At 36.6% G+C, this 23,963-nt stretch overlaps 1 protein-coding gene across 3 annotated transcripts in view; it reads right to left on the reverse strand.

Annotated features, from left to right (window-relative positions):
* Positions 1–8,406: 8,406 nt before the first annotated feature.
* LOC115412352 (radixin) overlaps positions 8,407–23,963 on the reverse strand; it is an 80,378-nt gene continuing 64,821 nt past the window's right edge. For all 3 annotated transcript variants that reach the window (XM_030124800.1, XM_030124798.1, XM_030124799.1), the window contains exons 12-15: positions 20,734–20,894; positions 11,754–11,846; positions 10,907–11,110; positions 8,407–9,622 (exon numbers count right to left, since the gene is read on the reverse strand). In XM_030124800.1, the coding sequence (XP_029980660.1) occupies positions 9,458–9,622; positions 10,907–11,110; positions 11,754–11,846; positions 20,734–20,894 (623 nt within the window). In that variant the 3' untranslated portion in view covers positions 8,407–9,457. The remainder of the gene's footprint in view (positions 9,623–10,906; positions 11,111–11,753; positions 11,847–20,733; positions 20,895–23,963) is intronic.

Raw genomic sequence — 23,963 nt, forward strand, 5'->3', positions numbered from 1 at the left:
GAAGGGTTGTTATATCAGAAACAGAGAAAACTGAAGAAAAAGGGACTTTTTCAGCAAAATCTATCATTAACCGAACATAAACCCAGTGTCTCCATCTACTGTCACTGATCCAACTCCATGGGTTTATCTGGTGAATCAATGTTGTAGAAGATGACAGTGTTTCCACGGTAACTACGGAGCCTCTGAACGTCCAAATGGGTCATATCTGATGGCCATGAAAAGATGACAAACTGTATTTTACACCAATTATTTACATGTATTGATAGGATTTGCAGATCAACTAGTATTAAACATTTCAGATCAGTAGATACTTCTTGGTGCCAGTGGATGTTTGGGTCTTTATGGGTTAATTTAACAAGCTTGTATTAAATTTAAGAGTCGCTCATACAGCACATTATATTTATTTTGAAAAAAAAAAAAAAAAAAAGAAAAGTAAAACAGCAGAAAAACAAAAGAAACTTTGACATTTAAAGTGGCTGACATTGCTATAGTATCTTTGTTTATATTTGTGTCTTTTCTAATGCTGACATGTCATTTTGGGTGGATTTCTTGTTATGTGCTCCAAGCTGTAAGGAATAAAACCCAAAACATTTATGAAAACCTGTCATAATCTGTTGCCAAATGAGACGTGTTGACTGTTATATGATTAAAAATGAACAATAAAAGCCCCGGCTCAAGCTTTCCCATGGTGCTGACTGTCGTTCATATTTACATGTTCACCACAGGTACAGTACAGTAGGGGCATTCCATGGCAATTCAACCAATGGTCCCCACATGACCCCCTCAGAAAATTCTGAAAAAATTCACACTTGTTCACCTGGCAGATAAACGAACACATCCAAAATTTTAATGTCATATCTGTAATAGTTTAGGAGATACAGCCCTTTGAAAATTAATGTTTTTTGTTTGGTTTTTTTAAATTTTGCAAATTTGCTTTTCGGCCAACTTTGAGGAGCTATATCTCCTTAGGTATTCAAGCCACACTGCTGGGAAATCGTAGCTACATTTATGTCATTGACCCTGGTGAAACTGGGTCAACTGACCAGCTCCATCCAATTTCTGAGAAGTCTCTACTACAGGCATCAACCTGAGCCAGTTCTGGGAAATCTATAATTATTCTATCTGAACCATCATGTAGTTCCACACCCTAGTTCAAATATCTCAAGTATTATCATAACTTGTGCTATGGTGTAAATGACATTTACACCTACATTTGTATACAATTTGAAGAAAATATAGTCATGCAGTAAAAAAATTATTAAAAATAGAACCAGTTCTATCCCAAAGCTAAAATTTTGCGCACATCTTGTAACATATATGAAGACATGGTAAACATTTTAAAATTTTCATTAACTGGCCACATGGTAATTAGGGTGCTCAAATAAAGAGTATTTTTGTGAAAAATTGAAATCGACCCATTTTATTTATTGCCTCACAGCAACATTTTTCATTGAAATGTAGTCTTTTTGCAGTATACTGTTGCATCTTGACCATAAGAATCCATGCAAAAAAAATGAGGTCTCTCCATTCATCCATTCTGGCACAGTGCAAGCCTGAAGAGAGAGGACATTTGGAAGAATGAGCCTTTTGGCCTGATTTCAAGGCCTCATGGACCAAACATGAAGGCACCTACAATTATTTTGATGCAAAATATGGTCTTTTCAGGGGGATTTCACCCCAGACAGTAAGTTTCAGCTGTGTGGCTTGAATACCTAAGGAGATATAGCTCCTCAAAGTTGGCCGAAAAGCAAATTTGCAAAAGAAAAAAAAGACATACATTTTCAAAGGGCTGTATTTCCTAAACTATTACAGATATGACATTAAAATTTTGGATGTGTTCGTTTATCTGGTAGGTGAACAAGTGTGAATTTTTACAGAATTTTCTGAGGGGGCCATGTGGGGCACTTTCTGAAATCTGGTTGATTTGAGATGGAATGACCCAGTAAAGTCACATTTATCAACTGATTCTTTATATGATGTTTTTATGACAAAAATTTCTATGTAGTGGGGGACATTTTAAATAAAGACACATTTTCTTTTGTAGCTTCTTAATAATATTTGATTTTATAGACTTATGGTTAGCAGAGTTGGTACAAACAGTTGCCTTAAACACCAAATTACATAAATTCATCACTACCACTGTGACAAAACAATAGTAAAATACACTATATGGACAAAAGTATTTGGACATGTTGAATTCAGGTGTTTCTTTTCTAACAGGTCTCCCATTAAACTTTAAAGAAATATTGATGATTATATCCTAAATCAGCATGAACAGGGTATCTTAAGAACTGTAGCCATGATGTGTCCCAATATTTTTGACCATATATTTTATAAACATTAATATTTCTTTAAAGTTTAATGGGAGATTTTTCTTCCTAAGTGAGATGTGAAGAAAGTAGCTGGTTAGTTATGGTAGAAAATTATAATTTACAGTCAGAGAATGAAAAATACTTTAGAAACTTAGGGGTAGAATATTATAAATTAAAAACAAAACAAAATCAATATTGAGAGAAATTAAATAAAAACCACCTCTCAGGCACTTTGGAAGCAAAGATTTAGTTTAAACAAAACTAACCAATGCAATAATAATAATAATAATAACTTTATTTATATGGCACCCTTCAAAACTGAGTTTACAAAGTGCTTTGACAGACAAAGCAGAAGCGCACAACAGCAGAATACAATTTAAAAAACAAGATGCGAACAAAGACACTAAAACATAGAAAACAACACCATAAAAGAGATACATACAGAAAATGTGAAAACATGACACACTGAATAAATTTGAATGTATCATAGTAGAGGGCAGAAATAACATAACATGATGCTGTCGAATCAATGCAAAAATGAAGGAATGGAATAAAACAACGTCATGCATGTCAATATAAATGAATAACCAAAACACGGTAGAATTAAATATTCAACATTAATTCAATTCAATGATATTTATCACAATATAAAACTATATTATGTCATTTGTCATTATTGTTTTGTCACCCAGACCCCTGTTAGAAAAGAAACACCTGAATTCAACATGTCCCAATACTTTTGTCCATATAGTGTAATATGTACAATACTGGGACATTATCTAGATATCATAGACTGTGCAGTAGGATGGACCCAGTAACAGTTCCTCAAAGGTGAAGACATCTCAATCTCCCCCTGGTGGCCGGATGCAGTATAACAGAAAAGTTCAGGCCCTTTGCATGTTTTTTAATGCAACGTCACACACTCCTAATAACACCAACCTGGGGGCAAAAGAAGCGTTCACTCACTCTTAAAGGTGGGGTCTGAGATCTTAGAAAAATGGTTCGAGCAAGCTCCATTTTGAAAATACTCAATTCAAAAGTCCAAACCCCTTTCTTCAGACGTCCCTCTGAAGCCACGCCTCCAGAGTAGTGGCACATGCAGTGCTTGCTCCCGAGGGTTCATGAGCGCTGCACTGCAACAGTTCGCCAGCTGAGGCTCTGCTCCGTCCCCGGCTTGGGCTCTGATGCCGTCTACGGTCCGGCCCAGCCCCGGTCCTGGCCTCGGCCACAGCTCCGTCTCCTACACGGGCTGAGGCTCCGTTGCCGGCTAAGGTCCAGTACGGCCCCGCCTGGAGCTCCAACGCCAACTATGGCCCTGGCTGAGCCTCCGGCTCACGGATCCATGCATACCTCAGTCAGTCTCCTCCTACACCCCCGCTCTTACAGAACAGCCCCAGTTCAGACCTACCTGACTAATGTTGCATTTCCTGGTGGTTTATGTTTGTGACAAAACAGTTTGCTAGTGAACTTTCCATCCTAATAGAACTAATACAGCCAGGTTCTGGCTTCGCTTCCTGTACAAGTGTTTCCAGCCTCTGGGATAGTGATGTGACATTCACGAATGAATCGAATCTTTTGAACGGCTCTTTGAAATGAACGATGGGAACCGAGTCTTTGTAAAGAGCCGTTCCTTTTTTTCTTTTAAGGAGGGAGTGTCTGATTGCCTGTCAATTTAGCATCACTGGGGAGGCATTGGGCAGGAGGAGAATGTTCGAGCAGAAAAAAAATGGCAAGAAGTTAGTAAAAAACAACAGTTTGAAGCGTGAGGTGAGCATACTGGAGGAGGCGGAGCTGAAAGACTGGTCGAAACCAGAGACAAGTTTAAGAGTGAGTGAGTGAGTGACCACCTGTGAGTAAAGAGCCAAAGAAAAAGGAGTTGTATTTGGATGCACTTTTCAGGAAGAAAAGATGGGCATGCAACTTGCAATATTTGCAAAAAAAATATTTTGAGGAGAATAAAATGTTATTTCATAAGAAAATGTTTTATTTTCTTCATTTTTAGGCTACAGACTAGTCCACATAATGTACCGTGATGTTTTGGTCAAATTCCAGCATTTGCCTAATGTCACCTCTCATGTCATGGATTTAGCCCACACATTTTAACTAACTATTCTTTTTTACAATAAGATAATATTTACTGCTGCACCAATTAAACACCTTTAAAATGTAATGTCAATCATCACCTGTTTTCTCTTTAGTCATTAAAACATTGGTGTTTCAAAATAATGCAAAAAACATAAAAGAGCCAGTCTTTTGAACGGCTCTTTTCAGTGAACGGCTCCTGACTGAATGGCTCCCTTCAAAGAACCAAAAGTCCCATCACTACTCTGGGAACACGAAGAGGGGTATGCGCGGGGGGGGGGGGGTGAATGACAGTTGAGTTTGATAGACATATCACTGTTCAATCATTTTGAATGGGCGCTCAAAATGATTGGATGGTGTTTTTTCAGTCCTGTCCATTCCACAGGTGACTCATTTTTTAAATTTTTGTGTTACAGCATTTAATTAATTAGTTGTAATCAGGGTGTGAAGGGGATTTTAACCAACACAGTAAAAAATGCTCCAGGAAAACATCTCAGACCCCACCTTTAAAAGTTATTTACCAAATTTTATTCCACTAAAATGCCATGTAGTTTTTGATCAGCTGGATGCAAAACAGACAAAAAAAACAAGAAAAAGGGAAAAGAAAATGTGAAAACCAGCTGCAGACTAAACTGTAGAACCTATCCTGCAGCTGGAAACATGTTTACATTAGATTCATATCATAACCGTCATATTGGGCTGAAATGAATGAGCTGTAGTTGAGACAAGGCTGTTAGGTAACAACATCTAACCAGCCTCACCTCTGACAATAAAGAGGATGTAGTTGTCCACCTCCCAAACAGCAGCAGCAACAATAATCCATCTGCATGAAAAGTACATATATTCTACCGGTCAAAAGGTTGGACACACCTTCTCATTTAAATGACATGAGATGGACCTCAGATGGTCAACCAGTGCTCAGCATCACTGGGAACTCCTTCAAGACTGTTGGAAAACATTTCAGGTGACTACCTCATGAAGTGCATTGAGAGAATGCCAAGAATGTGCAAAGCAGTAATAAAAGCAAAATGTGGTTATTTTGAAGAATCTACAATATAAAACATGCTTTGAGTTATGTCACACTTTCTTTAACTACATAATTCTATATGTGTTCATTCAGTTTTGATGCCTTCAGTGAGAATCTACAATGTAAAAAGTCATGAAAATAAAGAAAAACCAGGTGAGTTAAAATTTTTGACTGGTAGTGTAACTGTACTGTTCAGTTTCAGCAGCTCCTGGATGTAAACAAAGTGCAGCCTTCACTGTTTTTAGAGACTAACATACTGCAGACAGATTTATATGGGCCACAAGTGTCCAAAGTGTATCACATATCTTTGTTTTCGAGGTAAGTATTCATTTACACAGATGTTAAATGGACAGATCCAGTGTGGACCATCAGGATTCTACTGGTTATGTGACTGAAAATTAGGAATAAGACTTTGGTCAAACTAAAAACTGTACACTTCTAATTATTATTTTTTCCCCCAAAGGTGAGTTCTGTTAGATTTTATGAGGCTGGTGCATTTTTATTGTCATCTGCTGTCTTTTCTTGGCTATTTTAGTCTCAGTTAACCTATAAAGACCCAGTGATTCTTTTATGGCAGTTTCCACATAAAATTTTCTGTATTTAACATTCCTTAAGTGATTTTTCACCATTTATTGTAATATTATCTTCTTTATGTTGAATCCCTAAAGTGAAAATGATGTATTTTCCTATTTTTAATTCACTGATCATGTAGATGTTCATAAAAGCTCAGAGTAAAGTTGAGGGTTATATCAGAAACAGAGAAAAGTAAAGAAAAAAGTGACTTTTCGGCTAAATCTATCATTAACTGAACATAAACCCAGTGTGTCCATCCACTGTCATTGATCCAACTATGGGTTTTACTGGTGAATCAATGTTGTAGAAGATAACGGTGTTTCCATGGCAACTACAGAGCCTCTGAACATCCAAATGGGTCGTATCTGATGACCATGAAAAGATGACAAACTGTATTTTACACCAATTATTTACATGGATTGATAGGATTAGTGGATAAACAGAGGTTAAACATTGTCCATGCGTAGAGGATTTGGATGTTTGGGTCTTTATGGGTTAAAATGGATTGAGGTGAATTGAAATTATTTTTGTAAACCATGAACGCTGCCTCCCCTGTACTAAAGAGGAAGTTCAACAGTCTGTATCTGTGATGGTATGGGTGTGCAGTAGTAGTTAAAGCTGCGTATAACTTTCATCACCAATTTTTCATCAAATCTGTAAAACCTGAGTCATAGCCTAAGTATCACAAATCCGTACGTCTTTCTGTGATTACTCACGTGAATCTCTTCCCTCACGGTGAACAATTTCGAGGTGTACTCCTACATTATCAGTCCATTTGTTTCCAAACAGAGTCAGTAGGTCAGGAGGGCATTTTCGGAAATTTGTCACAGCATGCACTATGGGAATTGTAGCTCCACGCAGCCACAGTAGCAAGAGGCCATGAAGCCGTTTCTGTGTTTGTTACCACTGCAGCCATAATGCAGCTGCATGGAGCTCCGCTTCCCACAGTGCACGTCGCGACAAATTTCCAAAAATGCCCAACTGACCTACCGGCTCTGTTTGTAAACAAATGGATTGTTTATGGAGGAGTACACTTCGAAACTGTTCACCATGAGGGAAGAGATTCAGGTGAGTAATCACAGAAAGACTTACAGATTTGTGATACTTAGGCTATGATTCAGGTTTTACAGATCTGATGAAAAATTGGTGATGAAAGTCATACACAGCTTTAAAGACTAGGCAGGGTTTGTTTTAATGAGGTATCTGTTATTATAAAAGGGTGATTGACAGCTGCAGTGTCAGACTGTGTCTGCTGCACCACAGCAGGATGATGCAGCGTTGCAGTTTTGCAGCATCCATCTTTTAGATTTGGTCTTTGTTTGATACCAGGTCAACATGTTGAGATATTATGTGGTCGTCATGGCAGCGTGCATGTATGCAGTGGTTCGGTCCCTTTTTAATGGTAACGTATTTGTCCTGAAAATGGAGTAAATATCTGCAATATCTGTAATACTTGAGCTAACAATGCACTTTCATTTAATGTTTTGAATGATTCACCTGCTATCTGTATTTTTACCCCATTGCTTTTGGTTCAGTTTGTTTGTTTGCTAACACTTCAGCAGCAAAACTATTGGTTGAATTCATTCTAAAACTAGGTTTATAGACTGCCAGTGACCCAGAATAGATGTAATTACATTTTGGGAAAAGTAGGTCAAAGTTTAATTTTTTTTTATTTTATTATATATCATAATAGTTTATAAATTAACAAATAATTTATTATATATTGTATAATATTTTATTTAAAAATCTATTTTTCCCCTTTACTTATAATGGGCAAAATTTTAAATGTCTATAAACCATCAATTTTGTTTCAATTTACTTCAAACTTGGCACATAGAGTCAGTTGATATGCTGACTTCCGCACACACATAGACATGATGGCATCAGCTGGATCGATGCCAGAATAAACTACAATATGTGTGAGGGGCGGGGTTTGTTGTGCCTGGCACCACTTAACTATGTTGTTACTGTTTTAATCTGTTTATGGGACTCTGCTTGATTTAATATGTATCTGTTGCCATGTGAGAGTCCCAATGGAATTTCATTGTGTAACTATAATGACAATAAATCGGCCTTATTCTTATTATTTTGGAGATACTAAATTGTCATTTTAATTGTTTGATATAATTGTTTAATATTCTTTTTCCTCAGAACAGTAGTTAACATCAATCTCGATACAAAACAGCCTTCAAACATGACACATGAAAACAAAACATTTGGTCTTTTCTTCCGATGATGGTCTGGACCAAAGACAAAGTGAAGACTCTTACAGAAACGTCTCATGGATGATGAAGAACCTGATGTAGAAATGGACACTTTACAAACACATCCCCCAGCAACATAAAAAATATAAATATAGGTGTTATTTTCACAACTTGTTTGTTGCCCCCAAGTGGGCCAAAAAGTCATTTATTGCAGGTTTAAACAAAACAGTTTATTTTCCAGAACAAATATTGTTTTAATATTTTCATGAAACACAAAATTGTTCGACCGTTGCAAAATTAGGGTTTTCAATCAGTGAAGTTTCTTTTTGCTTCAGTACCAGTGTTAGTGTGAAAGACATTGTGATGGCGTTTTATTACCAATATTTGGATCTTGTTAGTTTTTTTTTATTGAAAACTACAAATTTGAGTATGAATGTGTCTAATATTACAATAATTTGCGCTCTTACGTCAGTCAATACTCTGAAGATAATACTGCATAGTTCGAAATATAAACCGATTCTTTATTGTGAGGCAAAATATATATCTGAACAAATGTCTCCATGGATGCCAGCACAGAAAGAACATATACTGAGCAGAAAAAGTTTGCATGTTTCAGCTCTTGACTGTCAGTGAACACATGCAAACACATTGAAGATAAATTAGCTGAAGAACAGAACAATGACCACAGACTAAGTTTCCAACACAAAATAATAACAGCTAATTCTAGACAGGAATGAAGACAAATAAGGCGTTTCTTTTAAAACCAAAATTATTTAAATTCAATGACAAAAGAAGTAAAAGGAAGGTACATATATTAAAGCTTTACACACAAGTGTGCTAGCAACAATAACAAGCTACAAATGGCCATTTCTTTTGTTAAGTAAACCAATTCAGTCCAGTCTCCTCACTCTGTCAAACTGTCCCTTTGTTTAATAACCATACATGCAAAGATTTAAATTGTCTGCACAGTTTGACTGGATATGCTGCTTGCTGTTTTCAAGACTTTAAATATGTGTGCTTTGTTGGGGTGATGGCAGAGCTCTAAAAAGCAGGTAGCAGTGTGATTGGCCAAACGCTGCCAGGCAGAGCTTTGGCGAGAAGCTACGAAGCCCGTTGGCCTGTTTTCCTCCTGGGTCGAAAAAAGCAGGAGTTCCTGGAGCAGCAGCAGGTTTTGGGCTTTACGAGGAAAGGGAGGCGCTGGCATGGCAACGAGACAAACCGTCTCTTCATCATTGTTTTCCACCTTTCCTCCCGGAGCCTCACATGGACTCGAACTCATCGATGCGCTGCTTGGTGTTGCCCTGGCGGATCTGGCGCAGGGTTTTGTACTTGTCTCTGCCTGCTCTGACGTTCTCGGCGTGCAGCATGTCGTTCTGTGTTTTCTTGGTGTCGTCCCGGGCCTGGGCCAACTCTGAACTCAGAGCCTGAACGGAGAAGAGTGACTGAATGACACGATCCACTTCAAACACACACACATTACATCCTGATCCTGCTAAGAGGGCTGGAAATGTTTACTACTAATGCTGATCATCAGTTTGGTGGAAAAGATTCAGTATGAAACATGCAGTGTCACCAATGTTCTGTAGAGGTATTCAAAGCAAACCTAAAGAGCCGCTTGTTTACTGTTGTATATGAGTCCTGAGTTGTGTTGTTTGGACTCTTATGATGTTGCTCTGATTTTAACTTGTACTTAACTGCTTTTACTAGAACTGTATTTAGTTATTTTAATGAATTTGTGCTCTTACTCTTACTCTTTCATTGTTCTTGGGCCGTAAAGCACTTTAATCGAAAGTGCTATATACATTTATTACTGTTACAATTATTATTATTATTATTATTATTAGTGCCTTTTAATTCAATGTAATTTCATATGACATATTTAATTTTACTCTCCATCCAGACTAATATTTGCTTCTTCATGAGAAAGAAGTTAACACATTTATGAGCAAAGACACCTTTCTCAAACAAACCACATCAATCTCACACTGTTTTGGAAAACTGCATTTTCCATCTTCAACAGTGCATTCAGTTTAACTTCAGTTTTCTGATTTAATAGAATGACACCAAACTACACTATTTCATTGCATATGCACAATTAGCATTTTATCCCTTCTGCTACCACATAAAAATTAAACTGAAAAACTATGACAGATTTATGTTTTGTTGTTGTCATCTTCAGGATTTTATAGCATTTTCAAAGTAAGAAGGGAATGATTATGAACTTGTCAAATGCCCCGGGGGGCCAGAACATTAGCATATTTTATTTTTACTAGGAACATTTTTATTGCCCTAAATCTGTTCCAATACAAACATTGCACTAATTGCACTGATGGCGTTCTATCAATGTTTATGTAGTGACTGTAAGTGAGAGTTTAAAACCAGAAATGACCATTTTTCTTATCTTGGTGACTGTAGATTGCTTTTGTTTGTCTTGATTTATACTAAAGTAAAGAAAATGAACAAACTGAGCATTATCACAAACTCAGGGACTACAGGTGTCTCTACGTTTTGCTGCATCTTCTATGAATAATTTCAAACCAATACAAAACATCTAGTTTTTCAACTTTTACTCACAGCCAAAAAGTCAGCTACTAAACTGTAATGTTAATCTTTTTTGTGATAACACTTTTAGCTTTAACCCTAAATTAATAATCACAAATACCAGATAACTGTTATTATTTTTGGTTTCCTCTCCTGCTTGCTCTTACCTGTAGCTGTTGCTTGACTCGGTCGTTCTTCTGTGCCTCTGTGATGCGCTCTTCTTCACTGCGATGGCTGGAGACGCCGTCGCTGAGCAGCTCAGCGCTCGCTTCGTTTGTCTCGTCGTGCTCGTCATGTTCAGGCGCCGGAGGAGATATGGCCGTCTTCAGCTCCTCTCTGGTCTTTTCTAGGTCCTCTTGTGCTGACAGAGCCTGAAGATATCACACATGTCATTTACACAGAAACACAATGTCCAATGTGTGTCAAACAAACTTATTTACACTTATAGTCTTTAATGCTCACTGACAAGAATACACATGATATTATGGGAAAATAAACAAATAGTGAAGTTAACATTTGCTTCATGTTTATTGTTGATGAACTGTTACAGTCTCCTTTTGTTACAGCTAAAATAATATTCAGTCCCTCCAGAAAAACACAAGTATGTGATTGAATAATTCAATGGATAATCAAGCAAATAGTGAACATTATATATTATACATATATATACATATGTGTGTGTGTGTGTGTGTGTGTGTGCGCGTATGTATGTATATATACACATCCTCTGTCTCTGCTCATAATATTCACCATTTCTCTTTTCTTGGTTCGTTGTGAAAATTTTGAATACAGAAATTTCAATACAGAATTTTACTTCTTTTACTTCTATTTTACTTTACTTCTGAATCTGTTTCTTCTGTTCAGACAATGACAGGTTTTTTTAATAGTATAGTCCAGCAGCGTTCCCCCAAAGCTGTCCAATAAAACACTCCACTACAAACATGTACTTTACAGTTGTGTGTTTTCACCTCAGAAACCTGTTCATATAAAACATATATACATGTGTATTATTACTTTGTGTTGCCATTCTGTTGCTTCCTCTTCTTTTTTCCTCTTGGCCTCCTCAAGAAGAGCGATTTTGGCGGTGAATTCTGCTAACTCTGCAGCCTGTCAAACATAAAAGAAAGACACTATAAAGTTATAATGTTTTTAGTTCAGTCTGAACAATCAGGTATTCAGGTCGACACTGTTTTCCTGGGGGCAAATTTGACCCATTTTCAAAGATTTTTAAATTAGAATAGAAGTTTCTTTCATCTTTTCACTATGAAATAATATCATTAGGCTCATAGCATAATTGTCTAAGTCATATTCTTGACCAAATTATGATATCTTTGTTACTTTACTCTCCTAAAACTGCTGATTCATTTCTCATCATGGACTATGACCTGAAAAAAATGGGAGCAATTTTGCTATGAAGCTACCAATATGAAGTAACATAAAAGTTGTGATGATGAATGAGAATAAAGTTTAAAGTAGAGCACACAGGTGGATTTGGCTTATACTTTCTATTTAATAAAGTCATTATCATTGATCCTGTACAACTCAGTCCAGAAATGTTTGTACAACCATGATGCAGATTTGCAGTAACAGCCCTTGGTTTGCCATGTGCAAGATTTTCAGACCACAAATATGTGGACCTAATAGCCAACTTTGCAACAAGGTTCCAGGAAGATTTATGCTTCTAGTCGCTCTTTGTTTTCAGAGATGAGAAGTAATGAAGTATAAGTACTTCGTTACTGTACTTAAGTAGGTTTTTTAGGTATCTGTTCTTTACTTGAATATCTATTTTCCTGCCAACTTTTTACTTTTACTCCCTACATTTTGCATAAATATCTGTACTTTATGCTTCTTACATTCTCTAGAATAGGCTTGTTACTTTTTCAAACTAAACGGATGTGATAGCATGTAAAATACATCCCTTCAGAGGGAATATCAGTGGAGTAGAGAAGGAGCACAGGCTGTGACCAGGGTCAGTACCAGAGTCCTGTACGGGGGTCAGTACCAGAGTCCTGCATGGCGTCAGTACCAGCCCTGCACGGGGGTCAGTACCAGAGTCCTGAACAGGGTCAGTACCAGAGTCGTGTACGGGTTCTTTTTTTCCAAACTTTTCTGCCTGTACTCGCAAACCTGAGTACCACGACCCAACCCGTGATTAAACACATTGTTTACACAGTAACTCACTTTTAAGGGCTTTATCTTTGGCTAAAACACACGCCATCAATAAATCTCTAATATGTGCAGCTCAATGAGGTCTTTAACCAGATATAAACAGAGGTGAAGCTCACTTCAAAATAAAACAAACAGTCTGTGGATCAACCACGGTCAAATTAGATGACCATCATCATTAAATGTCCTGCAAAATATTTTCATCCATGAATCTTTTTTTTTTTTTTTAATTTTTTCACTTCCTTGCCCACTACCCGCCTGCATTTCATTTAATTTTACCTGTACCCGTGAAAATTCTTATATGATTATATGATTCTCTATATGATTCTGCCTGGTTAACTCTTTAAGTGCCAGACAGTTAAGGGGCTAATAAGCCTTAAAAGTGCCACAGAATTTGGCCGTTTTTCGGTATTTCGCGTCATTTTTATAATATTTGAAGAATCCTGCAGGAAACCGCTTGGTAACATCCGACCGATTGCTAATTAGATTCAAAACGCACCAGACGCAGCCGATTCATTATTGATCGTAATTTGCATAATTCATAATAATAATAATAATAATAATAATAATAATAATAATAATCTTTATTTATATAGCACTTTTCATACATTAAAAACTGTAGCACAAAGTGCTTTACATATCAGTTTAAAAATCAGTACCGCCCCCCACCCACACCCACCCACTCACCCGCGCGCACACACACACACACACACACACACACACACACATACATGCAAACCCACAAGCTCACACATACTTAAGAAGACTGACTGAGCACGGGTAGACCAGAACAAAAATGTACAAGTAAAAGTAAAACATCAATTTAGGAGGCGCTGTCTCAGGGAGCCATCCGCACCAGGATGCAGCTGCCGACCCCGGCGACCAGGCACCAGCAACACAGCCCCGCATCCCAACTAGTGGGAGAGGGCCAACTGGGACCCCCACCCACCAGAAAGGAGCGGACCCCAGTGAGAGAAGGCGCTACAGCCCCCGGAGTCCACAGCCGCCCCCCGGCATGGAGGGCTCCCTCTGATGAAACACCGGAGAATAAGAAACATTAAAAAGATATAAAAATATTATTCGGTCACGTGACCTCAAATTCCCGTCTGCTTGGTCTCAAAAGGGGGACACAGAAAGAACGTCATCGAAATGTGAGAAAGAAATGGGGGTGGATGGTTTGTTTGTACACAAATATGGCGTGTTCTCCAAAGCCGATCTGATCGGCCCGTGGCACTTTACAGGTTGTTTTCGTAAAGCCGATTTAATCGGCCCATGGAACTGAAAGTGTTAAATAAGTATGGTTTCATTCATGGCAAAAAATGCAGTTTTACTTCTGACTTTTGTACTTTATTACAATTGAGAAGTTGTACTTTTTTACTTTTACTTAGGTAAAGGAGTTGAATCAGTACTTCTACTTTTACGAGAGTATTTTTTCACCCAAGTAGCTGTACTTCTACTTAAGTACAGTGGCATGGTGGATGGGCGTGGCTGCTTCACATCAGGGCTGTCCAACAGTGCAGAATCCACATGACGACTCCAATCTAGAGTAAGATCATCATAGAAGCTCCTAATTCTAACCCTCATTATTAACATATTAGAGCTGTTAAATAATAAACAACTCTGTATGATCCAGGCAATCATTGCTTCATTTCCAAGTCACTGATGTAGATGAAATGATGATCATGTAGCGTTGATATTTCACAGCCTCAGTCTGTCTGTATAACAAAAACAAACTTTATGATTTTGACTTAGATGTTCAGTTTAATGATTATATCTTTTTTAATAAAGATAATTTAATTAAATTTCCTGTTCCTACATACTGTTATATCAGCATTTAAAAATCCTCTATTAGTCGACATCTAGGTCTTACTATTGCCTCTAAAATAGGCTACACCCATCCTAACACTATTTATTTTTATTACATGCTACATTAAATGATTTGATAGGACAGATTTATGACTGGAAAATTTTCCCCGCGCCTTTACAAGGAACATGCACAGTGTTATGCAAGTAAATTTTATTACTAGATACCTGAAAAAAGGCTGTTCTCAAATAAGAGGGCTGCCATGGTTTTTCCCAGCATGTTCCAAGGTTATAATAGTTTTGGATTTTTAATTATAGTTTAGTTTTAATTAGTTTTGACTTTTTTTTCTCTTATTCAGTTAGTTTTAATTAGTTTTTAGAGCAGGTTTGTTAGTTTTTATTAGTTATCGTTTTTTTCTGAAAGCTTAGTTTTAGTTTAGTTTAGTTTAGTTTTAGTATTAGTTTTAGTTATTTCATATATTTTATCTTCCTCATCATCCTATTCAAAGAAATTAGTGAGGCGTGGATATGTGTTACCCTGGACACTTTATTTGGGGGTCGGGTTAGGGCGGCTCATGGACTGAGCAGAGACACAATGTACCGTACAATGTATAAATTCCCTATAGCAGGTTGAGGTGGGGTGCAATCCATACACGTCACTTACGTGAAACAATGCGAAGATGTGCAAAGCAGGAGAGGAGATGCACAAAGCAGCCAGCAGTTAAACCAGATAGAAACATATATAACCAGCTAACCAGCAGTTAAAGCAGATAGAAACATATATAAACCAGCTAACCAGCAGTTAAAGCAGATAGGAACATATTATAAACCAGCTAACCAGCAGTTAAAGCAGATAGGAACCTATTATAAACCAGCTAATCAGCAGTTAAAGCAGACAGAAACATATATAAACCAGCTAACCAGCAGTTAAAGCAGATAGGAACATATATAAACCAGCTAACCAGCAGTTAAAGCAGATAGGAACATATTATAAACCAGCTACCCAGCAGTTAAAGCAGATAGGAACATATTATAAACCAGCTAACCAGCAGTTAAAGCAGATAGGAACCTATTATAAACCAGCTAACCAGCAGTTAAAGCAGACAGAAACATATATAAACCACTTATAAACATATCTAACCCAGTTCCTCATCAGTAAACCACACCTTAGCAGATATCTCATCTCTTAATCATCTCCAGTTCCATTATTAGCTAACTTTGCTTCAGTTCAGTTCAGCTAGCTGTTGCTAGTAACATCAAACGTTTTTTAACATTCTAACAGGTTCCATACCTCTGTAATTGGATTAGTTTTCATCCTCCTCTTTTCTCCTCTTCTAAACTGTGCAGTTCAGGGCTTGGAAGGCCTTTTCATGGTGATAAACTCTCCAGTTTTAACCTGGATGCTAGTTCAACACTGACTGTCCTTTAGCTCTGCTCTGTCTCTGTCAATCACGCGCACACACACGGTACGCCAAAAAAAAAAAAAAAAACCCGACCCATGTATCACTACAGTAAACCCCAGACAGGACTGTGCTGCTTTGTCCCAGCTTTAGTCTGTATGTTCCAGGTAGAGTGGGGACCAGAAGACGACTGGAAACCACCAGTGACCAGACATGACAGACTGTGTAGTGTCGTATGGTGTCACCAGCTCAAACTGCTGGAGCGAAATAAATCAATTTGATATCAATCCGACATTGACAAAGACGAAAACGAAGGGAATTGTATCCATAATTTTTATACGTTTTAGTTAGTTTTGTAAGCTCACGATACAGTTTCAGTTAGTTATCGTTTTTTTCTTTTAATTAGAGTTTTTATTAATTTCAGTTAACGAAAATGTTTTTTCAATTTTAGTTTTCGTCATTTCGTTCGTTTTCGTTAACGATAATAACCTTGGCATGTTCACACCCTGAGTCAGCCTGTTCTGGAGATGAATCAGTCCATGGCTTTGTTAAGATGGAGTGTTTCGCCATTGATTTGTTTTCTATTTTTTTAACCTCATGTGAACCACCAAACATCACTAAACCACATGAGAATGTTCACGGCAATAAGTAAAATATAACAGAGCTTTTGCAGATGCTGCTGCCCATTGGTGTATTACAGGATTCATGCACAATTTTCAAGATCAGATTCAAACACTTCAAGGACTTCATTTTCAAATTGTTCCTGCATGACACCTTATCACTGGGGTAAAATACATACAGAATCTACAGGAATACATATACTCATTTATATTTTGTCAATTTTATCACAATGATGTACATTGTGCTATGCTATTAACATCTAAAATTATGCTTCATAACAGCAAAAACTTTAGAAATTAAAGGAGAGCACAAAGTTTTATCCAAAAAAAAAAAAAAGGAAAGCCACTTCGAGGCAAAGATTAAGAGGAAAATGTACCTGGGGTCAACCTGAGGACACCTTTTTCACAATTTTCTTTTTTGACAAAGATATGTTTCAAAATATATCAAATATAAGTAGCTTTGGCTTCTCATCTAACCTGGAAGAGTTAATATTAAAAATAAATAATTAAATCACATCAGTTATACATGCAAGCACTTTTAAGCACTTAAACTAAAATTGAACCCTTGACATGAACATGTTCAGTCCATCTGCGTTTAAGTCATTAGTCTTTCATCTGCTTCTATAACTCTTTATTTATCCCTTGCTGCTAATGATTATTGATTTGTCTGTCCTTTGTATGTCTGCGCCCACAGTTTACGCTTAGTTTAAAAGTGCTTTATTACTGTTTCTTATTTGTCAGTTGTGTCGGAGCAGGAGAAAAAATGCAAAAACAGGAAAAAGTTCATAAAGTTCATAATAAAAGACTACTAAATATCTTAGATTTTCTCTGGCCTTATCAGTCCTCTCAATTTCAATATAAAGTGCTCCTAGTCACTGCCAAGGTTATTATCGTTAACAAAAACTAATGAAATAACAAACTAGAATTGTAAAAACATTTTTGTTAACTGAAATAAATAAAAACTATAATTAAAAGAAAAAAAACTGTAACTAACTGAAACTGTATTGTGTGCTTACAAAACTAACTAAAATGTATGAAAATTATGGATAAAATTCCCTTCGTTTTCGTCTTTGTCAACGTCGAATTGATATGAAAGCGATTTATGTCCCTCAAGCAATTTTAGCTGCTGGCACCACATGATATTTAACGGTCCGTCACTTGTCGTTTAGACTCGTCCTCTCGTCCCCACTCTACCTGGAAACATGGAGACTTAAGTTGGGAGAAAGCAGAAGAGTTCTGTATGGGATTTATTTGAATTTGATGGCGAAGAAGATAAAAGATATGAAAAAACTAAAACTAAACTAAAACTAAGCATTTAGAAAATAACGAAAACTAAGAAAAACTAGCAAACCTGCTCTAAAAACAAATTAAAACTAACTGAATAAGAGAAAAAAAAAGTTAAAACTAAATAAAACTAAACTATAATGAAAAAGCCATAACTATTATAACCTTGGTTACTGCACTATTTTTTAATTTTTTTTTTTTTGGCATAAAGAAAATCCAAGGACTGTTCTGTCAATATGCATAATTATAAGCACCAGCTCCTCCTTACGTCCTGTGTCGAAACAAGTCTCCCCTATCACGTTAATGCTTGTATGGTCCCTTCTTAGTAACTGACTGTGCATGTCTCTGGTTACAACAGAGAAATTTAGTAAGTCACAGTGAAAACTTGCACAAAGATGGTTCTGTTGATTAAGATATAAAATAAAAAATACAACTACAGGTTCTGTTTCCTGGTTGCTGTTTGAACACATCTCACAGGGAAAACGAGTCAAGACAAAACCAGACCAGCTCAACCTCAAAAGTGTCTCAGTTGTGGGTGTTTGTCAGTTTTCACACCTGCCCAAATTGATATGGGATGGAAAACAAACCACAGCCAGGCTTAAAAGCAAAGTTTATTCTGTTGCCAAAACCTATGACTCAATCGTTAAAGGGTCATATTTTGCTAAACCCACTTTTATTAGTCTTTGGTACATTTATTTGTGTATTTGGACCCTAATAGATCATAAAGTTTGAATTTGAACCCTCCAACTGCTGCAAAGCTATATTTCTATTCATTTTGGTAAAAATCGAGTGGACTTCTACAACCTGTTTGAATTCCTGCTTAATTTTTAGGTCTCTAACTAGTTACATCACATTTGCACAAAGTCAAGACTCCTGACGAACATTTCTCCAAGTACAACATAATTGTTTATCAGCAGCAGCAGTTGTAGTCCATACTGAAAATATGTCCAAACTTTGAGCTGATTAAAAACGGGGGTGTCAAACTCATTTTAGTTCAGGGGCCACATCCAGCCTAATATGATATAAAGTGGGCCGGACCAGTAAAATAATATAAATAATAGGATAAGAACTTTTGAGTGAAAAAAGTAAATTTCGTAATGAAAATGTTTACATCTACGAATTGTACTTGAACATAGCATCAACAAATATGAACAACCTGAAAATTCTTTAGTAAAATAAGTGTAATGTTAACAATATTACGCCTTAGTTTATCATTTATACATGTGAATCACAACTTAAAGATCACAGTGGATCTACAAATACATAAAACATTAAATAACAGGACAAATATTATTAAAATTCCACATACTTCTCTAAAGACATTTCAGATATTCACATTTTTTGTTAAAGGCTAGACTGTAAATGTGAACATTTTGTGTAATTTTACTTTTTTTACACTAAAACAAAGAGACAAATTTACAGTTCTCATTATTTATAAGTTATTATGTTAGTATTTTACTGGTCTGATCCACTTTAGACTGAAATGACCTAAAATGATTTTAACATCCTTGTTTGTTAATATCTTCAGTATAATTTTTGCATTTCACAAATTCATCTCAGGGGCCAGACTGAACCCTTTGGTGGGCTGAATTTGGCCCCCGGGCAGCATGTTTGACACCTCTGACCTAAAATGTTCAGTTGTTGGTTGTGTTAATAAACACAAGTGGCTGAACGGGACAGAGCAGCACAGCCAACAACCTGGAGGAGGTGGAGTCATTTACATTTAAAGGGCCAGCGCTCAAAACAACCTTTCTGGTGTCATTCCTCAGAAATAGGGTTGAAAATGGACCTGTGGAGTTGAATTAATGAAGAATTCAGACCCAAGCATAGCATTTACAGCACAGGTGTCAAACATGCGGCCCAGGGGCCAAATCCGGCCCGCCAAAGGGTCCAGTCTGGCCCTTGGGATGAATTTGTGAAATGCGAAAATTACACTAAGATATGAACAATCCTTTTAGCTCAGGTTCCACATTCAGACCAATTCAATCTCAAGTGGGCAGGATTCAGTAAAATACTATCATAATAACATAGAAATAATGACAACTCCAAATTTTTCTCTTTGTAAACGTAAATATTTTCATGTATTTCCACTAAAACAAAGAATAATTTTGCAAAAAATGTGAATAACCTGAACAAATATGAACAACCTGAAATGTCTTAAGAGAAGTAAGTACAATTTTAACAAGATTCTGTCTGTTATTTTAAATGTTTTGTGTATTTGGTGATCCACTGTGATCTGTGCATTATAATGTACATATGTAAAATGATAAACTGAGGCAGAATATTGTTATAATTACATTTATTTTTTCAGTTTGTTCATGTTATTCACATTGTTTAAAAGGATAGTTTGTAGATGTAAACTTTTTCATAATGTAAATTTACTTTTTTTGCTCTTAAACACAGAGAAAAGTTCGGAGTTGACATTATTTTTTATATTTTATTACGTTATTGTTTTACTGGTCCGGCCCACTTCAGATCAGATTTAGCTGAATGTGGCCCCTGAACAAAAATGAGTTTGACACCCCTAATTTACAGTTTATGTAGACCACAGGGGAATGTTTTAAAATGAATAATTCCATTTAAAAAAAGCAAAATACCACTCCTTTAAGGGTCTGTAAATTCCATGAATACAGAGACATGACAACCAGAAGGGGAATTGCTTTAAAGTTTGGATAAATAAGTCAGTTGTGGGTGTGGTGAATATGGTGTGTGTGTTGGTACCAGTTGTTCCTGGTTCTTCATCTGGTCGGCTGCCTGCTGTGCCAGCGCTGCCTTGGCCTCCTCCGCCGTCTGCCTCTCCTTGTCCAGTCGCTCTGCCTCCTCCTTGGCCCGCTTCCTCTCCTGCTCCAACTCCAGCGCTCTGCGAGTCTGCTCCTCCAGCTCTGTGCACACGTATGAAAACACACTTTACTGACAGTCTGAGACCTGTGTGTGATCAGGGACATACAAAGACGAATAACACTGAGCAAAATGAAATCGCTGTGTAATCAAGGCCTCTTTGTGAATATGGGTCTTTTTGTCAAGCACAAAAACTAACCTCATTTGAAGAAAATATATTGATGTCTGTGACACATTGTGATATTTTTCTTTCATTCTAGACTTTCATTGTAGTGCCAAAAGTATTTTAATAATTTTTTTACTTACTTTGTCTGATGTTTTATTAATTGTACATTTTGTATTGCAAAACTTGTATTGTACTCATCTGTGTTTGGGTATTTTACATTCATGTTTTAAAATTACATGTTTATAACCATATGCTACCTTAAACATCTGTCCAGGGACTGCAGATGAAAAATAGCAATTAGGTTTTGCATTTACAGCAATGTGAATTAATGTACAATGCCCCTGTTAAATAAATCAACAAATAAAATAAATACACTTTGAAACTATATTAAAATGTGTCACTTAAGGATAACACTGTCCATATAATGTCAATTTGATGATCAATAGGGCTTTTCTCTGTCTTAATATGTCCCACACCTCTTACCTCACATGAGAAAAATAAACATCTGATCTGTTTTTTAATGACACTGCTCTGAGACACTTGACACATGGTTTGTGTGGACACTAATCTGTTTACCTGGGCGCTGAAATGAAAATCATCATGTAAAATGATCTCCACATACGGCAAACAGTCTGTTGTAGGTGTGATACTGAAATAGACTTGATGGTTTGCATTATGTCTCAGAAAAGAAACAAGATTTTTCCCCTTATTTTAAGAGCAAGACCATTTTCACAACTTCTTCCTTTAACAATATCAAATCTTAAACACCTCTATTTTTGTCACTTATAACAAGTACAACTTGCTTACATTTATTAATTTATTTTATTTTTTATCATTATTTTTATATAACCAAGCACCACTTGTTGCTGTATAAGACAGTTTAGTTATATTTCAGAATATCTGTTACCTTTTACCTCCGCCAGGAGGTATTGTGATCACTTTGCTTTGTGTGCGTGCGTGTTTGTTTGTTAGCAAGATAACTCAAAACGTTATGGACAGATTTTCATGAAATTTTCAGGAAATGTTGATACTGGCACAAGGAAGACATGATTAAATTTTGGTGGTGATCGGGGGGGGGCAGACCTGTCTTGGCGTAGGTCTGCGCTCTCTTTTTACAATGCATCCAGTGTTTGTTACGAGAGTTGAGTCACATGGTTTATCTAAGGAATGGACACCTTTGACATCAGTTGTCAAGTTCCTCATATATTATGAGGGTTTTGTTCATTTTTTTCATTTTTGAGACAAATGGTGCTTGTTTCATCTTGTAGAAGTTGACACACTTTTATTCAGACACACAACTAGATGCAAAGTGGTGCACAGAAGTAAGGGAAAAAGAACATTACAACATCTTTTAATGTGATCTAGTAGTAGTAAACATAATATATTTGTTTCATTTAAAAGAATGTCACATACCTGCCAGCACTAGGTTTTACAATGTGTATGTGTTGATCTGACAGTGAATAGTGCTACATTAGTTTGCATAACCATCAAGATGACATGATCAATAAAACCACTGAAAATCATCTGGGAACAGATTGTGATGATTTTCAAGCAGAAGTGACATGAAATCAGACACATGATAGACACAGGTGTCCTGGCTGTTTACTTGTGTATGTATCACTGACTATGTTTAACTCCACACTAATATTTTAACATTATTCATAATATGTTAATGTTCTGAATTTCATGGAAACAGCTTACTGTGTTTGGGTATCCTGGATTTGGAGTGTCAGACATGCTGACATTATTCCTGTTCTTATTTCATTTATTGAAGGTTGCACCACAGAGTCGATGTTTACAGAAAGCTAGGATACTGACAAAGATCCCCTTAGGAGCTTGGTCTTTTCTGGAATAAAACTAAATTATTTTGTATATGTCACAAAGTCACTGAAATACATCTTAAAACAAAGTATAAATATTTATGGCATTTTTTTGACAGCATTTATTTGAGAAAAGGGTCTTTTCTTGCATGCACAATGAGGAATACATGGAATTTATTATAGTTATATGTGTACAGGAGGACATATGGATGCTGATTGTTCAAATGTTTGTATCTGCAAAGATTTAGCAACAACTTACTCCACTTTGTCTTCACTTTTGATGAAAGTACAGAAACTGCCTTTATGAGGATCCCTCAGCAAAAAGTATTTTCTGTATTAATATAATTTCATATTATATTACATAATTCCATGTTATATTATAACTGATACTGCCTGGGCCTGCTCTCATCTCCTGACTGTCCCCTGAGGTGGAAGCTTCACTGTATGCAAATTCCCTCAGACAAGCGAAAAGTTGCAAAAAGGCATATTTATGACTTAACCTTTCTTTTACTTATGACTCAAACACATGCCACCATGGAAGCAGCTGTTCCTACAAGCCATGCTGGCCTTTGGGAAATGTCAAATGAATGCAAATCACAGGTGTGTTTAGATTTATAATGTGTTTCTTATTCACACACAGTTACATTTGCTTACTATTCATTGTGAACGTTTAGCATTTTATGTTTCTGCATAAACTGTAATAAAACAGTTTTTCTTGTAGCAATAAAAATTAATGTCAGATAGGCAGTTTAACAACATATAATACATGCATACACATAAAACATGGGCTTTTTAGATCTGAGATACCTGATCTCCCAGTGGCAGAACAGTCTGGCTACCACAGCTCGATTAGCCCCAAGCCTCCGTTTATTCAAGCGGGAGCATGCTCTCCCCCTCTTACATAACAGTTGGCTTAAATTCGATTTTCACTTACAGGCTCCAGTGTATTCCTTCTTTGTTGTAAACATTCCATTTTTGGTGGTTTAGGCTCATATTTTTCATCGTATTCAGTGTCAGAAAGTGAGTGTTTGGGATTGTGGGTGGCGATGAGTAGATGGAAATGAGGGTGGGTTTGGACTGGCAATTTGTCTATCAAACTGGGGCTCAGACCACCCTGATCTTTGAGA

The sequence above is a fragment of the Sphaeramia orbicularis genome, chromosome 21, assembly GCF_902148855.1.
Source record: "Sphaeramia orbicularis chromosome 21, fSphaOr1.1, whole genome shotgun sequence".
Taxonomy (NCBI): Eukaryota; Metazoa; Chordata; class Actinopteri; order Kurtiformes; family Apogonidae; genus Sphaeramia; species Sphaeramia orbicularis.